The 19,519-nt window shown below is 46.9% G+C and overlaps 1 protein-coding gene across 2 annotated transcripts in view; it reads left to right on the forward strand.

The window, feature by feature from the left end:
- The window catches only part of KLHL3 (kelch like family member 3), a 136,560-nt gene that overhangs the window by 40,595 nt on the left and 76,446 nt on the right, over window positions 1-19,519 (forward strand). For both annotated transcript variants that reach the window (XM_084794555.1, XM_084794554.1), the window contains one exon: window positions 5,356-5,462. In XM_084794555.1, the coding sequence (XP_084650681.1) occupies window positions 5,356-5,462 (107 nt within the window). The remainder of the gene's footprint in view (window positions 1-5,355; window positions 5,463-19,519) is intronic.

Consider the following 19,519-nt stretch of genomic DNA (forward strand, 5'->3'; position numbering starts at 1 on the left):
GTAGTGATCCGATTCCATTCAACTGTGTGCTTATATCCAGGTACCCTGTCATTATTTGTTGAAAAGACTATTATTTCGCAGCTGGCTGGTCATGCCACACATGTAAAAAGTTGATTAAGGGGGCTGGGGCGATGGCTCATTGGGTAAAGTGCTTGTCATGCACAGGGAACTGGGTAAAGTGCTCGCTATGCACAGGGAACTGAGTTCAGATCGTCAGTACCCAGGAAAAAGCCAGGTACAGCAGCTGAGGGTGTTGTGGGTGGAGACAGACCCCTGGAGCAAGGCAGCCTAGAGACGGACCCCTGGAGCAAGGCAGCCTAGAGATGGACCCCTGGAGCAAGGCAGCCTAGAGACAGACCCTGGAGCAAGGCAGCCTAGAGACGGACCCCTGGAGCAAGGCAGCCTAACCAACTGGTGGTGAGTTCCAGCTTCAGTATGTGGCCTCGTCTCAAAATGAGGTGGAAGGCTCACAAGATGGCTCAGTGGGTAACAGCATTTGTTGCCGAACTTGATGACCTGGGTTTAATCTCTGGGACTGTTATGGTGGAAAGAGAGAATTGATTCCAGTCATTTGCTCTTTGACCTGCACGTGCGCGCACACACACACACACACACACACACACACACACACACACACACACGCTTGCCATGGCATGTCCTCCACAGCAAAACGAATAAATGTCATACAATTCAAAGGTAAGGTGGGGAACGACTAAAGAAGATACCTGATATTGATCTCAGGCCTCCACATGCATGTGTACACACGTATGTGTACCTGTACACACATGTACATATATGCACAAATGTGCACCCTCTCATAAGTTAATTGATCATAAATGTCATAAAATACATTAAAATGTAACAAATTTTATGGGCTTCTTACTTCTTCCTGTTGGTCTGAGTAGCTGTCTTAGTTACTGTTCCATTGCTATGATCAAGTACTCTGACAACAGCAACTTGAAGGCCGTAGGGTCTATTTGGGTTCACAGTTTGAGGTTTTGGCCTGTCAGTGTTGGGGAGGTCACAACTGCAGGAGCTCCAGGCAGATGGTCACCATTGTATTCACAGTCAAGAATTAGGGAGCAATGAATGTTTGTGTTCATCTCACTTTCTCCTTATTACATAGTCTAGAATCCCAACCTAGGGAATGCTGCCACCCACAGTGGGCAGGGTTTTCCATCTCAATTAACCTAATCAAGATAACTGCCTTAGGCATGCCTACAGCCATCTCCTAGGCTGTCCTAGGTCTCATCAAGGTGAGAACTGAAATACCATTATAATAGCTGTTTTTATGTTAGTATCATATTGGTTTTTTTTTTTTTTGGTGGGGGGAGGGAGGTTTGTTCTTGCTATTTTTGATGTTTAAAAAATAGTCTGTTTTACACAAGAGTTTCACTGTTTTATCCAAAGTGGCCTCAAAACGGGGCCCCACAATGTTTGTCCCAGATAGGGCAGTCAAGAAAACGGTGGGAACTTATTTGCTCACGTTCTTGTGGCTTGTTAGAGCAGAATCAGCTCTGTCTCTGTTTGTGCTGTGTGCTGCAGAATGAGATTCTAATGGTCTTGACTTCCTAGTTGATCAAGGTCTTACCCGTCCCAGAAACCCCACCACGGGCTTTTCTCCTTGTCTTTTCTCATCCTAAGTGCCAGCCAGTGATGAAGCCTTGGGAGACTTTGGGGGTTTGTATGTACAGTCTAGAGAGCTGTGTTCAGGATTCGACCTTCTGGTTTGAACATCTCTTCCCTCCTTTGGGTTTCAGAGGCCAAATGTCGCAGGCCAGCGTGTGCATCTGAAGGTCGTGCTGCTGCAGGCTTTATGATTCTGTTTCTCTAAGAGAAATGGAAACAGTACATAGGTAGTTGACAGTGACTAAATGTGTTGCTCCAGAGATAGCAAGTGAATAGCTTCTCTTCTGTCTGTCGGCCAGGACAGACTCACTGATTCCAACACCCTCACGTAGAAGCCGGACATGACCAAACTATGATCAGAGCATAGCTGAGATGCTCTTGTCTTTGTTGCCTCCGCTCCTGTTGCTGGCACATTAAGGAAGAGACTGGTGATGATCAGGGTACCCTAGAAGGGGCTTGGGGACTCACTTCCTTGCCTTGAAATCCCATCTCCACATTCCTGTGTGCCTTTGAGAAACATTGATTTCTCTGGGCCTCAGTTTCCTCACTGTAGGATGCAGGCATAACCATTAGCCTTACCTCAGGGAGTTAGTTATAGAGAGGATTAGATGACATCGTGTCTGGAGAAAAGTGCTTAGAAAAGCACTTGGCATCTCCAACTCAGCAAACGCTATTACACCAACAATAGGTGAGGGAAGAACTTTAAGGCTGATTGAAAAGTTCTTGGATTGGCATGGCCTTGTGGCTCCTTAAGGTATTCAAAAATCCATTTTTTTCTTTTTTTGGGTGCTGGAGACTAAGCCCAGAATCTTGCAAATGCTAGGCAGGCACTCCTGCACTGACCTATACCCTAAAGCAGTGATTCTCAACCTTCCTGAAGCTGAGTCCTTTTAATACAGGTTCTCATGTTGTGGTATCCCCACAACCATAAAATTATTTTTTTGATTGATTGATTTATTACATATTCAGTATTCTGCCTGATGTATGCTCTCACACAAGAAGAGGGCACCAGATTTCATTTTAGATGGGCATGAACCACCATGTGGTTGCTGGGAATTGAACTCAGGACCTCTGGAAGAGTAGACAGTGCTCTTAACTGATGAGCCATCTCTCTAACCCCATAACTGTAATTTTGCTACTATTATGAATCATAATGTAAATACTTTTGGAGATAGAGGTTTGCCAAAGGGGGTCACGACCCACAGGTTGAGAACTACTGTCCTAAGGCCTATGTTACTTTTTTTTTTTTTTTTGAGATGAGGTTTCTCTGTATAGCCTTAGCTATCCTGGACTCACTTTGTAGACCAGGTTGCCCTTGAACTCACAGAGATCCGCCTGCCTCTGCCTCCCAAGTGCTGGAATTAAAGGCATGTGCCACCACTACCTGGCTCTCTGTTACTTTTTGTTTTGAGATACAATCTCACTAAATTGCCTAGGATAGCCTCAAACTTGAGATCCTCCTGCCTCAGGCTCCTGAGTATCTGGGATTACAGGCTGTGTCACCAAACCCAGTTCTCGATTACCCATTTTTCAATGAATGTGGATTGATTCATTTCATTAACTTGTTTATTTGTTTGAAAAGATGTAGGGCCTACTATATCACAGGTTGCAGCCAGGTGTCCAATGTACAAGATTAAGTATGCTAATTCATTTTCTAAGTCCACAGTGGAGTGGGAGTTATTGCCATGTAAAAAGATTCTGGTGTGTGTGTGTGTGTGTATGTGTGTTTTACAGCTTCTCGTGTCTTCCAATGTGTGTACATACATGTAGAGGCCAAGAGGTCAATGTTGAGCATCTTTCTTAATCACTCTCCATTTTATTTCTTAATAGAATATCTTTAACTTTTTGATAATTTCATACATGCAAACAATGTATCTTGATCATATGCACACCCAACCTCCCCTCTCAACTCCCAGGCACCCCAATATGTCCCCATTTCCCTTTCCTGTCCTCTCCTTTTTTGGTTAATAACTACTGCTTGTTTGAGTGTTGACTTATCTTGTTGATTCAGTCTTGTGCAGCTGCTCATGGCTGCAGTGGGTTCATGAGAGCAAGGGGCATGCCCGTGTCCTGAAGACAGCAGTGCACAGCACCCTTCCCCACCCTCCAGCTCACAGATTCTTTCTATTCCTTCTATGATGTTCTCTGAGCCTTGGGGTAGGGGCTAATATTGATGTCCCTTTTAGGGCTGAACACTCAGTAGACATGTATTCTCAGTTATGAGTCTTTGCCTTAACTACTTGCCACTGCAGCGAGAAGCTTCTCTGGTCAAGACTGATGGCAGCACTAAACTGTGGTCATAAGCAAGCATACGTAAAAGGCAGTTGGACAGCATGCTGTTTAGCAGAAAGGGTCATAGGAGGCTCCCTCCTAAGCTGATGGCCTCCTGAGCATGAGCTTCCGCCCAGGCTTACAGACAATGCCAGGCCTGGTTCATCCTTGTGGCACAGGTCTCACATCTAGTCCAAAAGCAGTTGGTTACCCTGTAAATATTGTGCCACCACTACATCAGTGGGCACATCTTGCCTGGCAGGTTGGTATTGCAATATACATCTCTATCTTATTTTTAGAGACAAGCCTCCAACTGAACTTGGAGCTCGCATATTTGACAAGATGGGCTGGCCAGCAAGCCTAGGGATATTTTTGTCTCTGCCTTCCTAGTGCTGGGATTAGAGGCATGCATCATGCCTGGTGCCTGTCTTTTAAAAGTGGCTTCTTGGGGACTGAGCGCAGGTCCTGCACACTTGCATAGCAAACACTTTACCAACTGAGTCATATCCTTAGCCCATAAGATTGTGTGTGAGTGTGTGTGTGTGTGAGTGTGAGTGTGTGTGTGTGTATGTGTGTGTGTGTGTGTGTGAGTGTATATGTGTGTTTATGAGTGTATGAGACTGTATTGGGAGGTCTGAGGAGGACATCAAGTGTTCTACTTTGTCAATCACTCTATCAATCTCTGATGCTGTATTTTCCTGGGACAGAGTCTCTCACTGAGTTTGGATCTAGGTTGGTAGCCAGCAAGTCCTAGCATTCTCACTTTCTCCTCCCCACCACAAGCTCTGGAGTCGCAGGCATGCACACAGTCACACCTGACTTTTTAAACATGGGAACAGGGAGCCAAAATCCCCATGCCTGCTTTGCAAGCACTTTTACCTGTTGGGTTGTCTACCTGGCCCCAGACGATGATTTCCTTTTCTTTTTAGCAGTGTGGGAGATGGAGCTTATGCTAGGCAAGTGTGCTACCGCTGAGCTGCAGCCCCAGCAAGATTCTTAGCGATTGTAACAATTGGAGTTTGTACAAGCTTGTTGGGAGTACTGTGTGGAAGGGTGTCTTTTGGTGATGGTGTTAAATCTGGGGGAGGGGGGAGAGATATCTGAGTCTGAGTTGTTTTTTACTAGTCTCACATATGCAGCATAGCTCCTCCCCGTTCCCCCTCCCTGGTGGGGGAAGGACTGCTAGTGCCTGGTCCTGCATGTGACAAGCTCATGTTCCTTGGTAGTAAGTCAGCCCCTGAGTCACTGCTGTCCATATTCACTGCTGCAGAACTTGGGGGACCAAGGTAATAAAGGTAAACTGAAGCCGCGTTGGACTTGACAGCCACAGAGTCTTTGGGCCTCTGTGCCAAGCTTCTACATTGACAGTGTGTGACCCAGGTGGGATGGGGTAGGGGGTCGGAGGCAGGGTGTCCACGCTGTGACCCTTTCTGTCGCCTCACTGGTGTCTTGCAGTAAGCGGCTGCTGTGTGACGTGATGATTGTGGCAGAAGATGTGGAGGTAGAAGCCCACCGTGTGGTCCTGGCAGCCTGCAGCCCTTACTTCTGTGCGATGTTCACAGGTATGGTGAGGGCGCGCGGCAACCTAAGGCGCTGGGAGAATTCTGAGGGTGGCTGCATGAGGTGGGGAGGGGGAAGGGGCAAGGGCGAGGGGAGGGAGAGGCAAAGCCGTGTCACCTCTCACGAGGAGCACGAGTATATGTTCTGTGCTTCGTTGCCATGGAGAACTTGAGGGAACCGGAGCCTCAGCCAGGCCAGCTGGACCCCACTGGGGAACAAAGAGACAGAATACGAGGGTTCACTAGTCTCAAATCCAGCATCTAAGCCATCTAAGGAAGCATGTTAACAGTGTGGACTTCTCAACTGTCTACTGGGCCTGCTGAGGCTGAGGCTGAGAAAAGAGGCCCGATTACGGGGACACAGCCAGTGAGTCAATGAGTAGGACTTGGTTTCTTGACACCTGGCCTAGTGCTTTCCCACCGGGAGTACATCTTGCTTTTCTCTGGTCATTTCTCCCAGGCAAGAGCCAGGGGCCTCCTGTAGCACCTATAAAGGTATAGATAGACATCTGGGCTATGGGAGAGGAATAGCCGACGTCTGCCAGCACCTGGGCCAAGTTTTCAGGGAACAAGTCACCTTGGCTAAGGATCTGACATATTTTATGCCTGGGCCTAGTCCCCGAAACCCATAGGCTGAGCTTTCTGTCTCGAGCACCTGAATGTAGTGACTGTTGTTAGGGATGCCATCTGGGTGTGTGATTCACCACACCTGTTTAGGGCTCCCTGCTACATGCTTCCTAAGGGGCCTGTGCTTGCTCTCAGTGTGGTCTCCATCGCTTTGTATCCTGGTCTGGCCCCTAGTGTCCACTGCACTTGTGTCCTGGCCTTGCGGTAGCTGGAAGCTTCTCTTCCTGTACAAGTGTTCCCCATCAGAAAAGCTCCCTCCTATCATCACCATAGCTCCATACAAAAGCTCTTTCCACCCTATATCACAACCATAAAATAAAAATAAACTATAGCTGTCTGTTTTTTAACCTGCCTCCTCATCTCTTGTGAAGGTGGGGATCTTGTTTGGTCTGCTTGTTACCATCTCTTAAATGCTCATAGCAGGGCACAAGTATTTTGTTAATGTGTGGATGAAGTGTCCCTGCTTGATTGCAACTTTGGTTGCCTGGGAGACATGTCTTGTCAGTTGAGTCTACACGCCCATCACAGAAGACGTAAATGAGTAAGGTTGGAAGAGGAGTTTGCCAAAAGTGGTGAATGCAGACATTTTTCACTCAGTAGAATCTATTCTTTCCCTACTGTGGTGCATAGCTGGGCAGGAGTGGCCTTGTTGGAAGGGCCTTGGTACTGTGCTGTAGGAATCGCCTGTGCACACATCCCCTGCCTCATCACATGAAGAAGCTGGGATCAGCTTGGAGTTGTGCCCTGTGGAAGTGAGACCTTGCCTCACCATATCGCCTGGAAAGCCAGCTCTGCTCACCACCTGGGATTCTCGAGCCCCCCCCCCCCCCGCCCTCCCCCCGCCCCCGCTTTATAGTGGTCTCAAACTCCAGCTGCAAGGCCTTTGTTTCCTCCCTGTTCTTTCCTTCACCGGAATCTAGTGACTTTAGAATAATTTATCTCCTATCCAGCCACAGTTTCAATATGGAGCTTGGCCTGTCACTCGTTGCATGGTCTTACAAGCTCAGTATTGAAGGGGAGTCTGCTTAGAAGTAGAATGAATTGAACTGTTGGCTTCCAAGGAACGTGCCGGCGGGGTGGTTGAAATGCCTTAGCGAATCGAAACCGCTGGGGGAACTCACGCTTCCAGGACTGATCTTGGCTTACAGCAACTGAAGGGACGAGAGAATCAGGAGAGGGTTCTAATGTTCTGCGTGGCCCAAGCCCTCCATGGGACCCGCTTGCCTTCCGCCCCCTCATCCTGTATTCATCCTTCTGCCCGTTCACCTGAATATCTTCACACATACTGATTACAGAAAGAAAAATCAGAAAATGTGAGCAAGCAAAAGGTTAAAAAAAAAAAATCTAAAATAAAAATAAATACATGCACTATAGCCTTTAGCTGACTATTCTTTCTGATATCCCATTTATAGACATGTACACATACACAATAGCTTTCAACATAAATGGATTCACATATACTTGAGTGGCCATATTTTAATAAATATATATTTAAATTTTTCTATTAATCTGGATTTTTTTTTTGCCATTTCCATTCTGCCTAGCCCCTCTTCATCCTTCATTATGATTTAAGTATCAGTGCCTTAGCGGAACCTTGCATGAACCCCTCCAAACTTACTTAAATGCCACTGTCACCTATCCCCAGTGTACCTCACATTTCTCTTTAGTGTTGCTGATTATCTTAATGCTTCCTTCATCTTGGGTTTTCCTTGTCAGTCATCACTATGAGGTGAAGAGCCGTGTCTACTTAGCCATTACCTACCGTGGTAAACTTAACGACACTCAGCGTCCTCTCCTTAACATGGTTCCGTGGCCAGGAAGTCATTCCAATAGCTTCATAAGATTCTATCCTAATTAAAAATTCATTCCCTTACTTGCTGGAAATTGCAGCTCTTCCCAACATTTTTCTGTTGCAGCTAACATTTTCATGGGAATCTTTGCGCTTCTAACCATTTCTAATTTCTGATCATTTTCTTAGAATAGATTCCTGTGATAGGAAGTACTTGGCCAAAGGCCATTCACATTAAAATAAATCTATCTTTAGAGCTATCTATTTTATGTGTATGACTGTTCTGCCTGCATGTATATCTGGGCACCTGGTGCGTGTCTGGTACTCACAGAGGTCAGAAGAGGGCTTCATCTCCCCTGGAACCAGAGTCAGGGATGGTTGTGCGCCATCATGCAGGTACTGGGAACTGAATGTGGGTCCCCTGCAATTAACTGCTCAGCCATGAATATTTGAAGGCCCGTGAGACATAAATATTTTGTCTGTATACATATCTATATGTGCAATGGAAGGAGATGTACCCAGATGCTGTAGTGCATATTAGTTTTTACTTTTTGTTTGTTCATATGTTAGACCCTTAGTTGGCCCAGCCTGTGCTCCTACATGACTTGTATGTGATAGAGACCTCTTGGCTCCGCTTAAAACCTGATAGAGGTTTAAAATAAACCCAAATAACATTGCAAAATGTTCTTACTTATCAGACTTGGCTTCAAAAGGCATAAGCTCACCGTGAGAAGGCCCAGGTGGCTTCACTGTTTCTCTCGGTGTCTTCAAGGCCAGAGGAAAAGAAAGTACAGCAGCTTTCCTCTGACTGAGGCATATGACCGTAGTCTCTCAGGCAGGCTTCCTTGCTGCCGTGTCTTCATTCATGGCTGTTCTGAATGTAACTCTGTACCCCTGACCTTGGTGGCTCCAAGGCGAATCTATATCCTGACCATGTCAGACCCACACTAACACGAGAGCCATGTTGTAAACTAAAGTTCTGAGTGCTTGCCAGAGTATCTACATCTATCCTGCCTGCAAAAAAGATCTGGAGTGGACACATAGCTTAACTGCTTCCATTGCTTTTAGCATAGACCGAGTAAGGAGGCTAGGGCTATGTGCTGCCCATGCTTTGTTGTGAATATGGCATGTGTAAGATTTTCTCATTCAACACCTAGCATCTCCACTTCAGGGGACACAACAGGCAGCCTGGCCAACTTTTTCTCTCTCCCTCTAAAAAGAGGTTTATTCTTTTTATTCTCTTTAAAATTATGTATGTTTCTGTGGATATGTACACATGAGTGCAGGTGTCCACAGAGACAAGAAGTGTGGATCTCCTGGATGAGTTACAGACAGTTGTAAACTGCTCAATGTGGAGCTCGGAATTGACCTTGAATTCTTTGCAGGAGCAATGCGTTTTTTACTGCTGAGCCACCTTCCAGCCCCCTTGTTCTCTTTTTATTATGCCTTTTACCCTAGGTTCTGCATCCTGCTGTGTTTTTATCCAGAGGTCTTTGGCATACATGTCATCTAATACATTAAAAACAAACCTCATTTATGGTATTAAAGGAACTGAGGTCTAAGGAGTATGTGAGCTCGGGGTCTTAGTCCTGTCAGCGGCTAGAACACAACTGGGCTTTCAACCACCAAAACAAAAACAAACAAACAAACAAACAAACAACCCTTGGGAATAACCTGGTCCCATTCTTCTGATCCAAGTGTGTTATAATCATTGATGGTGGTGGTAGTGATGTTGACAGTGGTGGTGATGATATTGGTGGTCATAATGATGGTAATAATAGTGGTGGTGGTGATGATGGTGGTGGTCATGGTGATGGTAATGATGATTACAGTGGTGTTGACAATGATGGTGATGGTCATGATGGTAATGATGATGTCAGTGACGTTGGTCATGATGATGGTAATGATGATGGCAGTGATGGTAATGTTATTGTTGTTGATGATGGTGATTGTGGCAGTCACAGTAGTGGTGAGAGAGAATGTGAGGAGTCTTAATGGCTACACAGGAATTTCCTTCTGTTACTAACTAAGCGGGAAGAGGAGGGATGAAGTTCCAGGGATCTGGAGGTTGGGATGATCTTTCTCACTGTGGTCTAGCTTTCACACACTCATCGTCTCCTTTGCCTCTTGCCCAGCCTGGAGGTTGGCGTGATCTTCCTCACTGTGGTCTAGCCTTCACACTCCCATTGTATCAATTGGTTTTTGCCCGGCCTAGGGATAAAGGCTGAACAGGAAATATCTTCCCAGGAGATGGAAGTCAGGCTTTGGCAGTAAACTAGCTCACTCCACCAGCTGTGGAGGACTGGCTAGGATTCAAGGAACAGATAGAATATTTCTTTTTGTCATGTGAAGTTAACAACTGAAGTGGGCCTAAGACCTCAGCTGTAGCTCACAAAGTTGGCAAGGCACATCTTAGAACTTGGGTGAGGGTTAAAACACCATCTTAACACTTGTGAGGGAACCACTGAGTAAGGGGTAAGCATTTTTCTGTTTTCTTTCCACCTAGTGCACAGGACTAAGGTACAATGAGACCCATTCAAGACAGGAGGAAGGGAGAATTCTGTAACACAGACTCTTGAAAGGGGCCTTTTCCTAAGACATCTCATTTGTACACTCCATTTGCTTGCACAATCTAGGATGTGGACTCTTCATTCCACAGGGGTGTGGAATTAATTGTTCTTTGGGGTTTTCCATGGTTCTGAGAGAAGGCTAAGTTCAAGGTCCCAATGTGGAGAGTGAAGGCTTCAAGTTCAAATCCTTTAATCCAGGACACTAGACTTTTTTCCTTGCTTGCTACATGGGTTTTCTTGTTCTCCCACCCCGAAACTGCTTACACACCCTCAGCTGCCGAAGCTCTGCCAGGATTCCTACCACCTTCACACGAACAACAAACTCTTCAACATTGTCCGTTAGCATGCGGGCAGCCCAGATCCTGCATGTATCTCTGACCCTGTCTCACTTGGCATGCGTACTTAGCCAGACTAAACTTTATTTCTTTCAATGTTTATTCTTCTTATTAGTGTGTGTGTGTGTGTGTGTGTGTGTGTGTGACACACACATGTGCATGCCACAGAATATGTGGGGAGGTCAGAGGGCAGTTTGGAAAGTTGGTTCTCTTAGCATTATGGGTTCCACCCAGGTCATCAGGCTTGTATTATCAGTGCTTTTTCTGTGGCTTCACCTCACTAATCCTAGACTGAACCTTTTATGGTTCTATAGAGGCCACATCCCTCCTCACTTCTAGACTCTTTACACACTATTCTTTCTCCCTGGAATCCTTCCCTGTATTCTTACTTCCTTTCTGAATAGCCATGACTCCTCCACATCAACAACATTTCTTCTTCTTCTTCTTCTTCTTCTTCTTCTTCTTCTTCTTCTTCTTCTTCTTCTTCTTCTTCTTCTTCTTCTCTTCCTCCTCCTCCCCTCCTCCTCTTCCTCCTCCTCTTCCTCCTCCTCTTCCTCTTCCTCCCCTCCTCCTCCTTTTGTTTGTTTGTTTTTCTCTTGTAATTTTTTTGAGACAGAGTTTCTCTGTGTAACCCTGGCCATCCTAGAACTCACTTGGTAGACCAGGCTGATCAGTGGCTTTTAAATCAGTCGGAGCAGTGGGCTCCATGACCAGGAGTGTCAGGGTGCCGGGGCTCCTGGCTGATGGCATTTCTAAGCAGCATCCTCTTTTCTAGTGTTCGGTGCCCTTTGGAGTTGTGGGTTAGATGGTATCTACCTCTGTCCTCTGTAAACCCAGCCAGCTAGTTCAGTAAGGGCAGTGGGGTGATGTGTTCACCACTATGCCCTATAGATCTAGCATGTGGGACGTATTTGATATGTGCTAGCTGAATGAAAAAATGTCTGCCACTCATGGGCAGTGCATGTTAACATATGACAAGCAGAGATAGAGCCAAAAAAGATATGTAAAGTGAATTTGTCTGGGGTGTCTGGCAGAGACCCCCTGGGAGGAGCTGGCAGAGATGGGAAAAGTTACAGGGTCTGGCTTTCAAGAATTATCTTGTCAAACTGTTAGAGATTAGTGAAGAATCAAGAATGGCCAAGCCCCTAGCTTGATGAAGTGGCACACCCTGTTATCCTAGAACCTGGGCGACCGAGGCAGAAGGATTATGAATTTGAGGCCAGCTTAGGCTTCATAATGAGATTCTGTCTTAAAAAACAAACAGGAATGAGAAAGCCTCTGGATGATTCCTCCTTCAGGAGTGACTGCCGCTCTAGGCTACATGAGCTGCCAAGAGAAAACTTCTTTCTTTGGCTGAAGAGCACGTCCTCGGTTTTTGTTTCCTGCCAGCCCCTCTGCTTTGTGACGAGGCTGTCTGGAAACAAGTTCCAGAAGCTCTCAGCCCTCTTGGTTCCCACTTTCTAGGTGTTGAATGGTGACTTGCCCTTAGACTTTTGACCCCTTTTTTAAGTTTTACAACTCTTTTGTCGAAGCTGTTGGCTGCAGTCAGGTTCAAAACACAGAGGGACTTATGCGATATGAGTCTAGAGTCTATTATTAGATACGAATCTAGATTAGGTCTAGAGTCGGGCCAACTTCAAGCCTTTCATCTGTGCATAAACAACTCTTGAAATGTTAATTTCAGAAATCTGTCAAATGGAAGAAATGCCATTCAACTCTGGGAACTGTGAGGACAGCGGAAGTTCTCTGGGTGAACACTTAGAGAGCCTAATGCTCTGCAGTGACTTATTCCTGCCATTTCCAGGGCCAATTTAAACTAAAATCTTAGTTTGGTATAGTCATTTCTGCTGTTTCATAAGAGATGATAAGACTCGGGTCGACAAGATGGCTCAGCAGGTAAAGGCACTTGCTGCCAAGCCCAAAGGCAAGAGTTCGATCCCCGGAATCCCCTGGTAAAAAGAGAGAAGCTACTGTTGTCCTCAGACCTTTCCATGTGTGCTGTAACAGACATGCCAACACATGTTCATGCAAGCATCACATATATACAAATAAATAAAACACATGGGAAGACTGTTTTCTACAGTTATGTGACTATAGTTACATCTTAGTTTACTGCAAGGGAACTTTCCCTTTAAATATTTATTTATTTATTTTTGTATGTGTGCATGTGTTTTGTATGTGTGTGCGTGCACACATGATAGTGTAGCTGATCTTTGCTACTTGGTGGGTTCTTCTTTTTCCAACCCTTTATCCCCCCTCCCATTTCATGTCCTATCACTAGATATGAGAGAAAGAAGGGGGGGGGGTGACGGTCGGACCCTGAATCTAATTTCTTTCTTCGTGTTTCTTCTTTGAGCACGACTACTAACAAACCACAGCCAACCCCTCCGAATGAACACCAACCACCCACCTTGCCTATTGGGCTCTAGCATTTTTTTTACCCTCTGAAAAATTCCCAGAATTCCAAACGTCACACAATTGTAGAAACTATCTGCAGCTGGCAAAACCATGCCTCTGCTAAGCACAGGGCAAGTCATTGTCACCTGCTTCAAAGTAGCCCCACATCCCCACACCTGGGATTAAAAGCATATTCTTATAATATTTCTGTGTTTTTAAAGAAACCAAAATTCCAGAACTCTCACTCCATCGTAGCATGTGTGTGGAGATAGACAGTAAGTGGTGGGCGGGCTTTGGACATGGAGCCCCACCTCGCAGACCGTCCACGGAGTGCCCTTAGAAGGCAACTGATGCTTTGCGCTCTGAAGTTCTTTCTCGGTGTCATTTCCTTATTTACAGAAACTTCACAGTTATCCGAAGAAGCAAGAAAAAGTCCCTAAAATCTGGCTTCCTAAACTTCCCACTCAACCTGGCATGGTGGCGCACACCTTTAATCCCATCACTCGGGAGGCAGAAGCAGGTGGATCTCTGTAAGTTCAAGACCAGCCTGGTCTACAAAGAAAGTCTAGGACAGGCAAGGCTACACACAGAAAAATCTTGTTTTGAAAAACCTTAAACCAAACCAAAACAAACCAAAACAAAACAAAACAACCCCCCCCAAACCAACAACAAAAACCTTTTCCCACTCATGAGCAGGGATCATATAAAAAATATAAAGTAGTTATATAAAACAGACATTAATTGATAATGCCATAGAGAAATTTGTTTTAAAGTAATTCATCTTTTATTATTTATTTATTTTTGAGACAAGGAGGCCTGGCCTAGACACTCACTGTAGCCAAGGATGACCCTCTTGCCTTTACCTCACTGGAGGTGCTGGAATTAAGGGGTGCGTTACCATATCCAGGTTGAGCCCCAGCTTCCTGCAAGCTAGGTAAGCATGCTTCCAGATGAGCTGCATGCTCAGGCCTATGCAGACAGTCATTGACATGTATACACTGTTACCGCTTACTAAAGAGGACAACAAGTTTTTACACCAATGAGATGAATACGTAAAGAGTTGAGTTTTGGCTGAGGATTTGGTACTGCAGGGACAGAACCGCCTTCAGTGGTTTTCAGAGTTGTTGGTTATATTCATTTTATCATTGTCAACGCCAAGAATGCCACTGCACATAAATATGCAGTACATAATGCCAGAAGTATGCTTAGAGTCATCTCAAAGTTGCTGTCCTGATCAAAAGTCAAAACTTATATAATGTTTTTAAAAAATGAATTCAGGTCAGAAACTCAATCAGCAATTTAAAAAAGATGTGCATTTTTAACCAGCATAAGAATTTTATGGCGTTTCAAACACAATAATTCTTGGTGATTCCTGCCCCCTCCCATCCCCCTGCCCCCTTTTATGTGCCCCCAGTCATTTCTTTCTCCTCAGGGTACCTGTGTTCTGTTTCCCCTCCTCAGTCTTCAACAACTTCTCCCCCTCCCTGCCACCTCACGGAGGTGTCTTTACATTGTACAACAAACACCTCCCCCATACATGTGCACGCGCGCGCGCACACACACACACACACACACACACACACACACACGCATGCATTAAAAACTATACACAATATTTGTCCTTTTGAATCTGGGTTACCTTGCTTTATATGACTTTTTAAAAAAGTAAACTGCATTTTTCCTTATACTAGAATAAAAGTCCCCCGTGTATGTGGCCACGCCCTCTGTTGGTAGATGTTTGGGCTGACTCTACTTCCTTGCTAGTGTGAACAGTGCAGCAGTGAACACGGATGTGTTCAGGACTGATATGGCTTAGGCCGTCTCATAGTTCAGCTTTTAATTTTTTTGGGAAACTGATTACCAAATGGCTTCAGCAGTTTACACTTCTACCAGCTATGAATACACGTCTTCGTCCACACCCCACAGGCGTTTATCGTCACTGGTTTCCTCGGTGATAGCCATCCTGACTGGGTTGTAACAGAATCTCAAAGTAGTTTTGATCCACATTTTCTCGATCCATGGTTAGTGGCAATTGGAGAGTTTAAAAAACACTGGCTACTTTTGAGAAGTATTTAATTAGCCTATTTACTGATTCTCTCTCTCTCTCTCTCTCTCTCTCTCTCTCTCTCTCTCTCTCTCTCTCTCTCTGTGTTTGCACACATGTGTGTGGAGGTTGGAGGACAACTACTTTTGGGTGTTGGTTCCTCTCCTTCTTACCTTGTTTTACACAGAATCCCTCCATTCCTGAGTAGCTCAGGCTGGCCTTCCAGTTTCCTGAGATTCCCGCCTGCTGTGGGATGCACAGGGGAGTCCTGAGATTCCCGCCTGCTGTGGGATGCACAGGGGAGTCCTAAGATTCCGCCTGCTGTGGGACGCACAGGGGAGTCCTGAGATTCCCGCCTGCTGTGGGACGCACAGGGGAGTCCTGAGATTCCGCCTGCTGTGGGACGCACAGGGGAGTCCTGAGATTCCCGCCTGCTGTGGGACGCACAGGGGAGTCCTGAGATTCCGCCTGCTGTGGGACGCACAGGGGAGTCCTGAGATTCCCGCCTGCTGTGGGACGCACAGGGGAGTCCTGAGATTCCCGCCTGCTGTGGGATGCACAGGGGAGTCCTGAGATTCCGCCTGCTGTGGGACGCACAGGGGAGTCCTGAGATTCCCGCCTGCTGTGGGACGCACAGGGGAGTCCTGAGATTCCCGCCTGCTGTGGGATGCACAGGGGAGTCCTGAGATTCCCGCCTGCTGTGGGATGCACAGGGGAGTCCTGAGATGCCCGCCTGCTGTGGGATGCACAGGGGAGTCCTGAGATGCCCGCCTGCTGTGGGATGCACAGGGGAGTCCTGAGATTCCCGCCTGCTGTGGGATGCACAGGGGAGTCCTGAGATTCCCACCTGCTGTGGGATGCACAGGGGAGTCCTGAGATTCCCGCTTGCTGTGAGATGCACAGGGAGTCCAGGCAGCTTCGTGTGAGTCCTGCGGATCCAGACTCAGGCCATGCGCTTGTGTGGCAAGAGCTTCACTCACTGAGCCACCTCCCTAGACCTTCAGCTCTTTATATTTTCTATTCCAAACACTACCTTCGTGTCTAAAGCTTAGCCAGCCAGTGTTCTCTCCCATTCTGCACTTTTCTCTGCTGTAGTTTTCTTTGCTTCAGACAGCAGTTTCTCGAAGCAAATATTTAGCAGAACGCAGAGCAGGGAGGCAGTGCTTTGACATGCGCTGAGGGATGACAGGAGGGAAATACACGGGGTCCTTTGTTTTCAGATTTTTTGTTTTGTTTTGTTTTGGTTTTTCGAGACAGGGTTTCTCTGTGTAGCCTTGACTGTCCTGGACTCACTTTGTAAACCAGGCTGGCCTCGAACTCACAGTGATCCACCTGCCTCTGTCTCCGGAGTGCTGGGATTAAAGGCGTGTGCCACCACTGCCCGACCTTGTTTTCAGATTTTAATTATTATGTTCCTGTAGGTGCAGAACAGCTTACATGGGCTTAAAAACAACGCGGTCCATACAATATCATATTTTAGGCTTGAGACTGAGCCAACATGTTTCAGGCAGCTTCCTGGCGATGCATGGAGTGATGGCATGCACAGTGTACGGTACACGCGTGTGTTCAGGTCCAGGTAAAGCTGAATGATCACGCCCTGGTGAGCACTGCCTGAGACAACGTGGATTCACTGTGCTTGATTTTGAACACCGGACAGGATGATGACCGGCAATCTAAGAAGCTCCATCTGGAAAAGCCTGCTTACTTTTTTTGCAGGCCATATAAGCCTGAAAGAATTTGATAAATCTGTTACTCTCCCATAAATGGAATTCCTCTCACCTCTGAACACACACATACACACACACACACACACACATTTTCACACAATTTCAATGGTTTCTGCTTGTTTATCTAAAGTTCTAAACCCTGACTTGACTCCCACACACAGACTCCACGGAGAGAAGGCAGGCAGGCGAGGCCTAACTGTATGCCTGAGGTCTTGCAGCCTGCTCTTCTTTCAAATTCCTGTTTCTAAGGCCTAAGTTCTCAGACCTGCCTTATCTTTGTGACACAACTGGCAAGTGGACTCTCATTAGTAAACTTTGAAATAGCCATTTGGAGGAAACCCCATAAACTTCTGATTTCCTTGCTTGCACTTGATCTTGTGTGTGTGTGTGTGTGTGTGTGTGTGTGTGTGTGTGTGTGTGTGTGTCTCAGCATAAACTCTGGAGGATCAGAGATCAGAACCCCCTCTTAGGGGGCAGCATGAGTTCACCGCCTTTTCCTCTTTCCTGCTCACCATTTCCTCCTGTCCCAGGACGTAGTAAGCTGGAGTCATTGGCCTCCACAGTACCCAGAGAGGGGAAAGATGGTGGGGGCTCCTGGCCTGATTGTCTGCATGGGACTAGCAGACAGGATCTGACAAACCCAATGCCGACCACCTTCCTCCCTGTTCTAGAGTCATTCCGATCTGGAGCTGTGGCAGGATGGGTCCCGTGGACTGGTGGTGTGTCTGCGTGGCTTGGAGGTGGGTGTCGGGAGACCGCGTGTTGCACTGTACCAACCCAGGGCTTCTGGTTGTGCTGTTTCTTGTAGTCAGATTGCCCTCTATTTTGGTGTTCTGCTGTCTCTGTTGCCTCAAGTCCCCTGAACTTGCTGAAGAGGCGTAGTTCTGGGTCAGCACTGGCTCTAGCACTAGGTTCCAGGAGTTGGTTCTGTGTCAGCACTGGTCCTAGGAGACAGTTCTGGGTCGGAGCTGGTTCCAGGTCTGTGCCGGTTCTAGAACCTGGTTCTGGGTCAGCACTGGTTCCAGCACCTGGTTCTAGGTCAGCACTGGTCCCAGCACCTGGCTGTAGGTCAGCACTGGTTCCAGCACTTGGTTCCCAGGGCAGCACTGGCATTGTCAGGGTCTTGTGACTGGGAATCTGGTGTCGCTACTGCTCTTGTGTCCTGGCTAGTACTCTTTCTTGGGTTGTTAGCAGGGACTAACACCTCTCACCTCCAGTTCAGCTCTCCCACCTCTACATCCTGAGTTTCATTCAGAAACCTCCACCTGGAGACCATCAGAGAAATCCACAACTGATGAACATGTGGAGAACACCTGACTGTACAGTACCCATCCCCAGGCAACACGGCTACAGCACAACCCTACACCCAAGGCTCAGGAACATCAGAGAAGAGGAAACAGGACCAGGACATGTCTGCTGAGAGACAGTGTCATTTATCTGTGACAGGGAGTTGCACCTGTGAAATCATGACAGCATAGTCCCCTAAGCAATACCTCCAAATGACACCACCAGTTGACATGTCACTGTGGATGGGGAAATTTCACAGGGCCCCACCCTTAGGTGAAGAGCTATAGGCAGTTCATGATTGCTGAGAGAGAATCAAGTCTTTTCCAGAGAGGAGCGCCCCCACCCCCCACATAGGTTATCCGATCCCGAATGGTCAGCCCTGAACACACAGACCTATGGGCAACATAACTGGACTCAGCAGGTTGTATTTATATGTAGCTCTGTGTGTGTGTGTGTGTGTGTGTGTGTGTGTGTGTGTGTGTGTGTGTGTATAAGACAAGGTCATGACTTTCAAGAGGGAGTTGTGGGGCAGGAGAGAAGTTGCAGGGATGGGGGGGGGGAAGGAGGGAAGGGTAGAAGTAAATGATCTCAAGAAAAATATTCCATCTGTTCTTCACATTCTCCCGTTTAGAAGCTGTCAGCGGTGTTACCGTTTACCTAAGGCTCCCTTGCGTGGTGTCTACGGCTCTATCTGCTACAGCCATGCCTTCATCTCCAGCTTCCCTCCTTGCCCTGTGTCCAGCCACAGCAGCCTCTCTGTCCCTCAGCTACAGTACCTCTCCCATCTTTTCTCCTTTACACGTAGCCCATGTCCAGCCCCTCCTTCCCAGCTCTTCTGTTTCTGGGACTTCTCATCCTGTCACCCCCCAGCTAAGAGAGCTCTCTTCAGGGAGCCCTTGTTCAGCGCCCAGGGATGGCCTGTTGTTCCTTCTCTGTGTTTCATGGTGTTTAAAGCAGTGGATTCTAAAGTCAAACTCCCTTTCAACCCACCTTGGCCCTTTAGATGTATGCCCACTAGGTGAGGAGCTGCCTTCCCGAGCCTTACTTCTCGCCCCGTCTCCCCCCTTAGAAAAACGAGGCTAGCATTACAAACACACATTTCTATGAAGTTTGGAAGGGGCAAGAACTTAACGTGCTTCTTCACTCAATGTTTGGCAAACTGAGTGTTGTCATGGTAGTTTGTGCATATTTATATCCCTCTTATGAGACCCGCCCCCTCCTTCAGTGCCGGTTGAGAGCTTGCTGGCTATACCTGGCCCTGGACGCAGTTGCCAGTAAGTGAGG

Source organism: Acomys minous (genome assembly GCF_964271855.1).
Source record: "Acomys minous genome assembly, chromosome: 9".
Taxonomy (NCBI): Eukaryota; Metazoa; Chordata; class Mammalia; order Rodentia; family Muridae; genus Acomys; species Acomys minous.